At 40.0% G+C, this 13,569-nt stretch overlaps 1 protein-coding gene across 1 annotated transcript; it reads left to right on the top strand.

The window, feature by feature from the left end:
• The first annotated feature begins 4,745 nt into the window (after positions 1-4,745).
• gtf2b (general transcription factor IIB) lies at positions 4,746-13,565 on the top strand. Its single transcript, XM_063462887.1, has 7 exons — positions 4,746-4,824; positions 8,695-8,807; positions 10,110-10,243; positions 11,175-11,321; positions 11,897-12,026; positions 12,363-12,644; positions 13,233-13,565. Exons 1-7 carry the CDS (start codon positions 4,808-4,810, stop codon positions 13,364-13,366), a joined length of 957 nt encoding a protein of 318 aa, XP_063318957.1. The 5' UTR covers positions 4,746-4,807; the 3' UTR covers positions 13,367-13,565.
• The last annotated feature ends 4 nt before the right edge of the window (positions 13,566-13,569 follow it).

Here is a 13,569-nt window from a genome sequence, read left to right as displayed (position 1 = left end):
GGACCGCTGTTGCGCGTGCGATGGGCGCTTCTGATTGGAGGATAGCGTTCACGGCAACTTCCCGAATGCTCCACCCACCAGTTCGTCTCCTGGTGCTGCGTTCACTGTGGCGGTGGGGAAAACCGGAAAAGTCACAGACGGTCAACGGCCGGCCGCAGCACTGCCCGTACGAGTCCGCGTTACGGCCGTGAAAATAGTACCACGACAGGATTCGCGTGGAGTGTTTTTATACCTGGTCTAAAATTAAACGTCAACTCGGTAGGAGAAACATAAAAGTGGTATTTTCTACAAATAGTGTACACTTTCACTTAAGTTACAGTAAAAAGATAATTTAAACACACACACAAGGCAGGGGTACACTTTGTTACTGTGACTATGTATCAGATTCATTCCTGATTTCCAGCTCTTTCTGGATCTGGCTGGTGGTGTATTGGGTGGAGGAAGTGTCTTTTCAGTAGCAATGCATACAGGTTTCAACCGGTCGAAGGCTGCTGGCAGCTGTGCTCACGCTACTTCTGTACTCTGAGAGGGGGAGGAGGAGGAGGCAGGAGAAGAAAGACATGAAAGAAAGACGACTCAGAGTACATGATGTGTGTAAAAGAAAAAAAAGAAGAAGCGCAAAAGAGGAAGTGGTTCCTGACTTAAACACGTGTAGAGGAATTACAGTGATGCATATTTTTGTCTCTGTAGAAAGCAGGTAGAATATCAAATATATCAAATGTATTATTTCTACAGTGGGGCCAAATGTTTACTCAGAGTAAGTAACACCATCTTGTGATGGCTGTGTTTGCACAAAGAGAAGTGAATGAAAAAAGAAAGCGGACTCACTTAACCTTCTGATCTCACAAAGTGCTGTTACACAACTCCCAGTCACTCCATGACCACCTTTATAACCATTCATATGGTTTAAATTTGGCCCCTGCCCTCATGCCAAACCTGCCTTGGTTTATGTGACTGTGGCGAGGATTATGGCCGGTGTGGTGAGGCTTATAAGTGGCATAAATTATTCAGCATGGATCTCCTTCTCAGATTTCTAAAGAATGCGCTGCACAACATCACACTCTTACGTCAGCCTTTGCATTAATCCGTGAAATAACTGCGCATGTATACATGTGAGGTCCCTGTGTAGAAGTAGGAAAAATAAACAGTCATTCAGCTTCTTTTAAAGCCACAAAGCACCAACAAAGACAAACAAACAGACCTGTTTCTATGGCAGTTAATTTCCCCCGTATGCACTGTAAACACACAGCTCTCACCCACACACAAACACACACGCGCACACACACAGAGTGAAGAGGGAAATTCAGCCTTTGGTTAGTTAGACTAACTAATCTAATGCTGGCTATGTGCTGGGGGAGGGCTTGGGATTGGTGGATGAATGCAATCAATAAAGATTTGTTGGGTATACTTAGAGAAGAAAATGTAGTAATATGACAGTCATAAAGAATGATAATGTGGTGATGCAGCGGGAAAATGATGGATAACAACCTCTGAGGCCCTGAGGTAGTTGTTACTCTGTGTGCATCTGCATGTGTTTGAGACAAAGAAGCAGACTGAGCACATTACCATTTTTATGTCATTATGCTGTGACTTGTAACAATTTCTCCAAGTGGAATCTGCACAGAAACAGCTGGCCCATTCAAGGGTTTTCGCTATCAGTGATATTAAAAAGCATGAGTCAGGCAAACATTTCACTAGAAAGACAAAGATTATACTGAAAGACAAACAAAAAAATATTTGAAAAGGCTTGGGGGGCGCGTTTGGTCCATTGTAAAAGATTTAAATATAACAAAAGAGCAGTCATTCCAGTAATTTGGTGAAACAGTATTTTATCTTGAGACACCGAACATTTCTTTACAATTTGCTTCCAAGGAGCCAGACGTTTCTTGGTTTTTTTTTCTTGAGCAATGGCTCGCCAGACTAAACACTGACTTATGAATCATTAAAGCATACAAAACACACTCTGAATGACTCAAGAGATGAATTGAGTTGTGTCCACACATAACAGACAGCTTAGCAAAGTGTCAATTTTAAGTTAAATTTCTAGGCACTTTGTTACTAGCGGCACATCACAAAAATCCTACAATCTGTTCTAATTTCTTTAGCTGAATCTTCAAAACACACAGGACATGAGAGCTGCATCTGGCTTTTCAGTTGATCCATCTAATGTTCTCTGAAGCCTCATCAGAAATGGTCTCAGTGGAAGTGTGGCTGTCAAGAAGCCATTCTTAGGGAAATGAAACAGAGAGAAAAGGCTGAAGGAGCACTTAAAGCCATGTATGAAGCCTGATAATTTGGGCTGTTTTGAAGGTGTAAAGTGAAAGATATTTTCAAAGGTTAAAGGGATCTTGAGTAAGAAAGGCATTTTGTAATCCCAGCCTGCTTAAGTGTAACCATTTTCCGCTTGCAGCAGTGCATCTCTAATGGAGTGACCAGCACAGTCACAAACCTCACAGACCGCTGAATTCTGCACATGTATGTATGTTATATTTGTCATTGTTAGTAAATTACCATTAAGAGGGACATTTTCCTGTTGGTCTTCTTTTATGTTTCTGCTTTGCCTCTGTTTTGATCATTGCTAATAACATTTTTCAAATATTCATAAAGCTATTGCATATTAAAAGATTTATAAACGCATCACATGAGGCCATGTTTCAGGCAAATATCATTTGTGCAGCAAAAAATGAGATTATCTCGCAGTGCACAGCTGTCCTCTGTATCATTTCCTGAACAGCCGAAACACATTGGAGTGTTCTTTTGGGTTTGTTTTTTTGTTTTTTTGGTAGGATAACCATACAAAAGCTTTTTTTCAATGAGCGAGAATCAGCCATGCTTTGCAGATATAAGATGGATACACTCATCAAAGAGTTACAGTCTCAGAGTCGTGGTACTTTTCAAGCAAACCTGAACCAAATCATGCTGAATGATAATCAATAACTGTAAACATGCTAAGTATTGCAGAGCTCTTGTAGCATGTGCATATTCCACACCTCAGTCACTGCTTTTATTTTTTAGCTCCATCTGGTGTTGTCCTGATGCACACTGACTGTCCTGGCTTATGCGCTGATGTAATGATAAAGCAGTAGCTGCAGACTGCAGCAGACATTAATATAAGTTGCAAACACAATTATATTTGTGTTTATCTCACTCAGGTTTAGTTGCTTCAGATCATTATGTCTTTGTTATTTTGCTACCACAAAACCTGACCAAATCGTATGAGTCTTTGTGACTGTGGTTTCCTGCATATGCCAAAGAATTATTACACAGACTGGTACTGAGTCACACAGACAAACTGACACCAGTCTGGCAGACCTTTGTTGTCTCTTATGAAAAATAAAACTGTGCAGTTTAAAGATTTGTTTTAAATAAAGAAGTTTGAAAGATTCATCTAACTTTTCTCAAGTATTGAGCCACTGATGGGTTTGTGTTACAACACAGGCTAACCACAATCACAATTTGTGTCACAGTCTGGTGCAATGTGAGGTTTGTATTTATTAGGTTATGCAGTACCATGTGTCTGTTGCATAGGCCTGTTTGGCCGGTAGTTAAAGGTTTGCTTTAGTGGTCTATCTGACAATGTGAGGGGTATAGTGAAGTTCAACATGATTTCTTTGTGTTAGCTGGCTCAACACAAACCAGAGATAACGGGATAAGAGGAGATAGCCGATATTGCTGGGCTTTTCTGCCGTGTGGATCCATTAGCCCTATGGTTCGAGTAGGCCTACTCTCTGTGGTATCCTCTTACAGGAAAAAAATCAAAGAAGGTCACCACATAGTCACCAACACTTCCAAGTATGAAAAGGCACAGTGCCAATTATCACCACTTGTCTCCAACGTGTCTGGTAAAGAACAGTGGGCCCATGACTCTTCTTTCTCACAAAATGATCCATATGAGTGCCTCCAATCAGAGATTTAAAAAAAACCAAACATTTAAAATATGACAGTCAAACTTTAACCTGCATACAATTAGACATTAAAGGTTTATGATTCATGGCAAACTACTAGACTCAATGCTATGTATTTTATTTGTAGCACTTAAAAAGGACAACGGTGTAAAATTGAGTTGCACTAGCCAGTATTTTATCTAAGGTGCTAGAAAAAAATCTTCTTTGATAGAGTTAGTGTGTCTCTTCCCCGGATAATCAGTTTGGCTTCAAACCAAAGCATGGCACGGACATGTGCATATATGCACTCAAGGGAACATTCAGTTTGAATAGGGCCTAAACTTCATCTGCCCTTATGTGTTTCATTGATGCCTCCAAAGCTTTTGATTGAGTGAACCCTGGAAAACTTTTTGATAAACTGAAGCGACGGGGAGTTCCTGGATACATTGGATTCTGTCTTACTGGTACGCTCATCAGAAGATGCAGGTTAAATGGGGAAGCAGGATTTCTGCCCCCTTTGGTGTTAGCAATGGTGTCAGACAGGGTGGGATTTTGTCTCTTGAAGTCACTTTGCACTTCATTTACTGGTTTTAGTACGGTTTGGTGATTAGCCAGATAAACAGACACGTTCATGTCACAGAAAACTCTAACGTTAGGCTCGCTTAGTTCGTTAAACCATTAGCCATGTATTGTCATTGTACATCGTTCTTGACAATAAATGAAAATCTCCTACAAACAAAACAAATATTGCGCAGTCATGTAACGAATTTTACAGCCCAACGTAAAAGAAACGGAAGGCTACCTGTATTTAATTTGGTCTTTTTCTCTTCCCGTACTCATATGGACACGTGATCAGAAGAGGTTATAAATAGAGGTGCCGCACTCGTTTGTTTCTTTGAGTCTGAGATAGAGCGAGAAGTGACATGGCGTCTTCAATCCGGTAAGTGGTAGAGCCGAGTAAATGTAATACCTATACTTTCTTTGCATATGGTTCTAAGAATGTTAATTCTTAAGAACAAATACTGGTGTGCGTCGTGGTTACTAAAGCTAAAACACTCTACGTCCCTGTGCTTACCGATCGCTGTTCGTTTCATTGTGCTAATTGTTAGCACAGCTAGTTAGCTGGCTAGCAGCTAATCATTAGATGTTACCAGAAGTCGGTGTTTTTGTTGCACAGCAATGTGGTACTGCTTTTTGCCACGTTATCGTCTTTGCAGTGTAGACTTGTTTGTCCACCATTTCATTTTTTTTCTTGTATTACAATGGTGTGAAGCTGAAACTGAAGCTAATGTGTTGTTGACGTTACCACTCAGTGAGCAGTTGTGAATTATTTGTAAACACACGCAGTTTCCCGTGGAGTCCGTCTACCTTTACACAACAGTGGTTTGACGTACCGTCCTTTAAACACGTATAATAAATTACTGTAGTTTAGCAAATAATTTTTGCATTTAAAGTTTCTTACGTTATTGATTGTCCTATTAGTGGCACATGTGTGATGTGCGTATGAAGGAGTAAAATGCAGTTGATTGAGCTAATTTGACAGAGTTTCACATCCACTCTTTTAATGATTGCTATTGTGAAGTATTTCCTGTTTTCCTAGCAAAATGTAAAGAACCGATGGGTGTTTTTCAAATTTAATATTGTACATATGTAATATAGGGCTGGGTGTCGTCACAGATTCCTAGAATCGATTCGATTCCGATTCACAAGGTCCCGAATGGTTTCGATTTGAATCAGGGAAATTTTGCCTCAGATAGTCAGAAATATTATAATTCTTATCATTTATCAGTACATATTCATATTTTTATATCTATAAAAAGAAAGCTGACACTTGTGAGACTTTATCAAAGGTGTAAGCATCACAGCAGATGCCTTTGTATCAAAGTAACTTAGGATAAAACACAGAAAATTGATAATCAAAACCCACCCCTAATGTAATATAAATCAGAAATCCACCAACAGTGAAGAGATTACCCTCCATGATCTAAAAAAAAGTGGGTTACAGTTTAATTTGCCAATGACAGAAATGTACATTTGTGTATAACACCTTGTGTGGTTACAGACCCACCAGCGGTCATGTATTGACAAGCGTCTGTCAAAGAGATGTGGATTTCTCTTGATTAAACAGATAAAAAAGATACCTTATTTGTTTCATCCACCCTTAATCAGAAACCTCCCACTCCTTGACTGTTCTGTTACTGCGGCGAGGAACAACACCCACTACTCTCACAGATTACCTAAACTAAGTAAGAATGTATAGCTATATATATAACTCAAGAAAATCTCCTTTCAACTAACCATGAAATGAACATAAATTCTCAGGTTTCTCACACAGCACGTTATTCCTGTATTTACTTTTGTAACTTCCACCCCAGACACATCTGGCCAGTGAGCGGACTGAACATTTTCACACGATTTGTTGTGACACATTTTTTATTCACTTGACATTCACTTGAATTTTTCTGTGTGAAAACAAACCAAACCACGGGGATAAGCTACAAGTTTGCAAACTTATCAGCTGAGTCAGACCAGAGTAAAATAATTGTGTGAAAATGGCCTAAAAGATTTTTAAGCTGTTTTTTTAAAAAGAGATCAGAGCTCAACAATCTCAGGCTCAGTGAGAGAGAGAGTTCCAGAGTCTGAATTGTTTCTCATTTAGTTCTCAGCCTTGTATGATGCACAGCCCACAGGCCCTGATCACATGATTTCAGGGAACCTCCTAGGGTTGTAAAAGTTCACTGATGTACAATTGTGCCTGTCCATGCATAACCCTAAAAGTCAAAAACAGGATCTTAACGTGGATGTTAATGGGGAGTCGGTGCAACCAAATTAACAACAGTGTTGCTCAACTTTTGGTCAAGCGTAGTTTGAATTTTGTTAGATCTTTTTTCCTGTTCTTCATTGTAGGGGTGGGCGATATAAACGATATACGATAGAAACGATATAGATTTGGCCAACGATAGAGATTTTGACTATATCGCTCTATCGCGATAGCGCATGTTGATGATGTCATCAAGCTGCGCCTGTTTTGGTAGAAAGTATCACAGCGGCTACAACCATTATCATCAGTAAATTATGTTCTCCTGACTGAAGTTTGGCCCGTGTATAGCATCCTGCTATGCGATTGCATGTGTCCCTAACCACCAGAATCCCTCACGTTAACTTTTATTGAGTGGAAAAAAAAGTTGCCGTTCATCCTCCAGCTTCACTGTGCTAGTGTTATGCTAACATAGCTGTGTCGCTAGCAATCGCGTAGCACAACATTATATACCAGGTAGTCTAACTTCGGTAACCCTGCAAACGCCACTGCTGTTTAGTTTTCTGTCTTCATTTATGTTGGAAGTGGTAGCAGAGCTGTACGTTTTAATTAGTTTCAAAAATCTCTCAGTCAGAACATGGTATGAAATGTTTAGGTATAAACTAGCGAGCTAACTTCCTGTTAACTTCTAACTCCGTTAAATTTAATAAATTCTGTTTTCACGGATGCATGGATGTTAAACTTAATTGTTACACCCGATAAAGCAGCAACGCTGATGATTTAATTAAAGATGAAAGAATTTAGACTGTTTTTAACTCTCAGTGTTCGTTTGACTTTGGGACCTGAAGAGGACGGAGTTTTGGACCCAGATTACTCCTCACTACGGCAGCCGTAATGCTCTGACAATCCATCAAGCAGTCCATCAGCAGGCTTACCAAAGTTGTACTAAAACATTTTTTAACAGATTTCTACACGCCAAAATCGGTTCAAGGTCAGTAAGCACAACCAGAATTCATACATAAGGCACACTCTCGATTTTCGAGAAAATTAAAGGATTTTAAGTGTGCCTTATAGTGTGGAAAATACGTTATACAGAAGAAAAGAATATATCGTAATATATATCGTTATCGCACATGCTTCAAATTATATCGCGATATGAATTTTAGGCCATATCGCCCAGCCCTACTTCATTGCACCGCATTTCTGCTAACGTCCAGCAGATTAATGCTTGTTGTGAGCCATTCATTTTTTTCTTTTTATAGTCCTTTATCACCAGTTCATGCTTTTTTTGGGGAGCACACAGAGTCCTGGTTGAAGTTATTTTGTGTACAAGTCAGTTTGATCGTGCCAGACCTCTACGCTGCCATCTCCGGCCCCCTATTTCTTATCATGTTTGTAAATCCCAGCTTTTAGACCGAGTAGAGCTGTAAACATCCATGCGGCACACACAATCTCATATTAATGTTTATACCAGTATATTACTTTGTGTGTGTATTGTTCCCATGTCTTGTCCTGTTCTATGCCCTGTGTTTTGTTACACAGTTTAAAAAAAAACAAAAAACACTAGGTTTATGACTGAATTCAAACCTTTGAGCACTAGTGTGTCTTAAAGATTATCAGAACAGTGAGATGAACCTGTCACCAAAACAGCCTTGTGTTTAAAGTACTGTTGCTAGCTACTATCTTTGTGTTTTTGATGCTGTTACTTGCTTTGTGAGATGTGTTGCTGGTGAACATTCAGTTAGGCACTTCTTCTCAAACACAAAAAGGGAAAGGAAACTGAAAAGGTGAAGTATATTTAGACTGTAACATAGTCTGTATGTAAATTTGCCCTCTCAGAACAGTTGGTGTTATTTTCCCATGTTTTACTCTGAGTAGTCTTTTATGAACTGGCTGTTTGAATCTGTATTTTTCATTTAGATTGGACTTTGTGGGTAAAGATTATGTTTAGTGTCATGAATTGAGCACAAATTCTCTCTCTACCCCTCCCCATCTCTGCCTTTCTTTTTAAACTTTTCTTGCTTTTGACCTCTTATCTGTTTGTTTCTGCAGCCCAGATGTTCTGGCCCTTCCCAGAGTTCACTGTCCCAACCACCCTGATGCCTGTCTGGTGGAGGACTACAGAGCAGGGGACATGATCTGCCCTGAATGTGGCCTTGTAGTAGGCAAGTATGCATGCACTTATGGTTTTAGATCGAGCTTCCACTGAACACATCCTGCATTTGGTTTCCTGTACTTGTTATCTCAACTAAACTGAACTGTTTTTTTCAGCACACACCTTCCTGAATTCATTTGCTTTGTCATCATAGTTCAATTCCAAGCTATGCATGGCCACATTTTCCAAAAGTGTATAAGTAAATTAAATATTTTGTTTACAATCATCCATAGATGTCAGGTGACATGACAGGTTTTTGTCTTGTGGATAGAGTTAAAGTAGGGAATGTGTTTAGTGTAAAGGTTCAGATATAGTATGAGAGGCAAAAAGCTTGATGCTTGCTATTAGACAAAGCTTTAGGGAGCAACAAGCTCTCCTCTAATGAGCCCCTTCAGGACAGAGCAGGTTAGCCGGGCGAATAGAGACGCCCGCCGCCCTTTAATGCAAGCTTAAGTGCCCTCTGTTCCCGTTTCCATAGCTTTGGTTAGCCTCTAAGGAGATGAATGTCACTTTGCCCCGAGATATTAGGGGTACTGATGGATGGCAAGAAAAACAGGATTAAAATATCAAATCTAATCCTCAACCCCAGTACACAGTTCCTGGAAGAGACAGTCATAATAACTTGAAGAATGCAATGGCCTTGTTCAGACAGTTTGCCTCATTGCTGATGTCACACCCCTATCTTTTCCTTTTTGGTGTAAAATAATTGAGCCATATTCAAAACTGCAGTAGTAGTAATGGAGCGTAGTAGGAGAACATGTAGTGGAAGAGCCAAAGAAAGACAATAGAGGAGGACATAGTAGCAGCGGTGTTTGAAACTTAAATTCTGAGGATGTCTTTGAGTGAATTTGCTTATGTTATTGCACCATCTTCTGGTAACTTATTTCAGAGGGATGAAATATTACCAGGCACAAGGAACACCAGCAGCCATCAAAGCTTTTTGAGTGTTAGTGAATCACTGAAAACCTTCTGTGGTGTCAGTTATATCTATCAGAGAGTAACCCTTTTCAGAGCAGTGGATGTGACTTCAAAACAAATAAACAAGCAGCTGAAGATGAAGTTGCGAGTGTTAGGTAGTTGAGTTGAAAGTAAACTTTAAATCTTAAGCATTTTAATTCCTGGCATCAGTTTGCAGATATAATCAACAACAATTTAAAAGCTGGAGCTTCATCAGAAACGCCTCGTTCAGTCCAAGCTGTAATACAGTGAAATGTTGCAGCTCAAGAACTTGATCTTGATCTATTGATAGTTTGAATAGTAAATTTTGTATTAAATGAATCTTTATTCAGTTATCCGAATCATATGTTATCAGGTGATCGTGTAATTGATGTGGGCTCAGAGTGGAGAACGTTTTCTAATGAGAAAGCCCTCAAGGACCCATCCAGAGTGGGAGACGCCCAGAACCCATTACTGAATGGAGGAGACTTAACCACCATGATCAGCAAGGTGAGACACTGTTTGAAATAAAAAGCCAACCTTTTGTTTTCACCCTATTAAAGATGGCTGCTAGAGTAGCTTTTCTATTAGTATGTGCTCGGGTTGCCTTGGCACGGCTAGACACGGTTTTTAAGGTTTTCCTGGGACCAAATAATTGTACCTGGTAGCAGGTACTTTTTTAGTTCCTATTTGACTGGGACAATCCAAGGCGATCCAAAAATGTGATGTCAGCAGACTGTATGCCGACGAATAGCTAGTCAGCGGCATTACTCGATGAGACATGAAAGCATCTCCATCAGGAAAATCAAAACCACTATTTTTGAAACCCTGCTAAACCTGGCTACACAGAAACTATACCGTGGTCCCCGAGTCTGAGGAAAAGCCACAGACCGAGCAGCAGGTATACCATCACCTCGACATCCACCTGTATTGTAGCGTTTGTGTCGCATACAAATGATGTCACGGGACGTCATTAGCTCTTCCCCTTTACACAAAATTTCTTCTGATTAGCTGTCCTGTGAGCCTGGATGACCATATTAGGGGATGTCCCCTAATTTTGACATCATAAATTGCATTTAGAGCAGTGTGGGTTCTGAGCTTTTGGCTCAGGGATCACTTTCACATAGGCGGACTTCATCATTTAAATATTTTCAATGTTTAAATATGTTTAAAATAAGCATCCACTGTAACACAATGTACAGTACTTAACAAATGCAGAAAAAAATAGCAAAGCACATTATTGTTAGATTGCAAATTATTTACTGACATTGCTGATCAGAAAAATTATTTTTAGCGGCTGAATGAAGAAGTCAAGTGTACTGGCTCAATTTGGGTATAAAAATATTGATTGATTTTAATTTTTAGCTGTAATTTCTTTGACGTTACTGTGGTTTCACATGAAATAATTTCACTGGTAAACGTGCACCGTTTACCTCCACAGGGAACAGGAGCTGCCAGCTTTGATGAATTTGGAAACTCGAAGTACCAGAACAGGAGAACCATGAGCAGCTCTGACCGGGCCATGCTCAACGCCTTCAAAGAGATCAGCACCATGGCGGATCGCATCAACCTGCCGAGGAACATCGTAGTAAGTAACAAAAAATAATGACATGTAAAATATTTTCTGCTGTGGCCTAACAGTCGCACTGAGAGCAGAGAAAGTTGCTCAGCACAGATAACCCCATCTGCTTTTTGTCATCATTGTGAACAGGTGACAGACTGTGAAATAGAAAGTGAATCTAATGAGATGTTAAAAGTTAACAGACTGCTAATGGAGAGCAGCAAGAAACAAAAACCCTGCTTGTGTGCAAAAAACTGGTTTTGTTTTTGTTTCCTTTGTTCTTTTTATCAAAGTTGTTGTTGTTGTTTTTCACACTGAAGTCTCAGCTGAAGCTGTCACGCAGTTTTCCTTGTGAGGATATTCTCATTTTAAGGAACAAAAGGGTCGTGGGCTATGGTCGTGTTCCTAAACATTAATTCAGATATGATCAAATAACAAATATAGGCTCAGAGCAATTTTGTTAAACTGAAATGAAATGACTTCCCTGTTTTAAGGTCATGTAAAGACAAACATCACATTGTTAACATGCAGTTAAATTCTAACAGAAGCATAAAATCCATGACACTGAAATTAAAGTGTAAATAATGTTTTTTTCCCCTCAGGACAGAACAAACAACTTATTTAAGCAGGTTTATGAACAGAAGAGCCTGAAGGGCCGAGCCAATGATGCCATCGCGTCAGCCTGTCTCTACATCGCCTGCAGACAAGAGGGTGTGCCGCGAACCTTTAAAGGTCAGAATAAATTTGTCTTGTGTGATTTTGAGTAATTTACTATCTTTGTTTAAATGAATATATATAACTCTGTGTTGTGTTCAGGACAAAATGTATCCACATAAAGAACTCATGTGTTTTCTTTTCGCTCTTTCACTCACATTTTCATGGAATAAGCCAACACAGGACTGCAAGTGTTTGTTATTCATGTTAAACATGTCGTGCCATTAGTAAATGTTATTTACAGGAATAGTCAGGAGGCAGAAGTGTAGGATGTGCTTGAGGATAAAACCTTCAAAAAAAAAAAAGTAATTTCAGTCCATCCAACCACCCCTAAAAATCTCCTTTCCTCTGCAGAGATCTGCGCTGTGTCCCGGATCTCAAAGAAAGAGATCGGTAGGTGCTTCAAGCTGATCCTGAAGGCACTGGAGACCAGCGTAGACCTCATCACCACCGGGGACTTCATGTCCCGCTTCTGCTCCAACCTCGGCTTACCCAAACAGGTGCAAATGGCAGCCACCTTCATCGCCAGGAAGGCCGTGGAGCTTGACTTGGTGCCTGGCAGGAGCCCCATCTCTGTAGCTGCAGCTGCCATCTACATGGCTTCCCAAGCTTCAGCAGAGAAGAAGACCCAGAAAGGTAAGAGATTATGGACTGGAGTTAGACAACGGGTAGACTTTTCACGCCATTTTTAAGTCTTGATCCACGCCTCGTTTCCTTATATTTTGCTTCCAAGGAGAGACTTTCTTGTGAGGTCTTGAGCAATAGGTCTCCAGACTTTCTGAAGGCCTTTCAATGTTTTTTGGGGCATTGGCTGCTTTTTAACTCCTCTTCAGTCCAGACCTTGTACCATTTTTAGAGAAAGAAACAGTTTTAAGTTGTTTCTTTCTGCACATTGTTACTAGCAGTTTGTCACAAAAGCCCCTCTTTTTTTTCATCATATATACAATGCTTGTTTCTGTTCAAAGTTAGAACTTTTAACCGCTTTAAAAACACTGATCACAGGTTTTAGTCCATGTGCGAAACGACCAGTCAACCTAGTTCCAGGCCACTCGGCCATAAACCATTGTTATGAATCTCCTGGTGCAGTTTTTGTACTGATGTTAATGTCAGAGGAGTGTTAAAGCTCTGTATTTACTGTCAAGAAAGCTGTTAAGAAAAATACACTGGCGTCATTCCTCACATACTTATAGTAATGGCTGAATTGTCTCTCATGCTCTTCCACAGAAATCGGAGACATCGCCGGTGTTGCAGATGTGACGATCAGACAGTCGTATCGACTCATCTACCCACGGGCTGCAGAGCTTTTCCCCCCAGACTTCAAATTTGATACACCTGTTGATAAACTTCCCCAACTGTGAAGAATACTCCTCTCGTACAGCACAACAATTTCTGCTGTACCTACAAGATCATCACCATTATTATTGCTGTTTTTTCTTTTTTTTAATGATGCGTGTTGGATTTGGAAGATTTCTCTTGTCCTGCCTTAGACGACACCAAAGTCTGACAGGTGCAACGGACACACATTCCAGTGCTTAAATAAACAGCTTGCAGACTGTACTTG

This window comes from Pelmatolapia mariae, linkage group LG18 (genome assembly GCF_036321145.2).
Source record: "Pelmatolapia mariae isolate MD_Pm_ZW linkage group LG18, Pm_UMD_F_2, whole genome shotgun sequence".
In the NCBI taxonomy this organism is placed as follows: Eukaryota; Metazoa; Chordata; class Actinopteri; order Cichliformes; family Cichlidae; genus Pelmatolapia; species Pelmatolapia mariae.
Note: the sequence above shows the minus strand (reverse complement) of the source record. Positions and strands in the feature narration are given on the sequence as shown.

Excerpts from the sequence above, each read along its gene's own strand:
- gtf2b (XM_063462887.1), top strand. Across the intron at positions 12,027-12,362 it reads TGTGCCGCGAACCTTTAAAG|AGATCTGCGCTGTGTCCCGG; the intron begins GTCAGAATAAAT and ends TTTCCTCTGCAG. Across the intron at positions 12,645-13,232 it reads AGAGAAGAAGACCCAGAAAG|AAATCGGAGACATCGCCGGT; the intron begins GTAAGAGATTAT and ends GCTCTTCCACAG.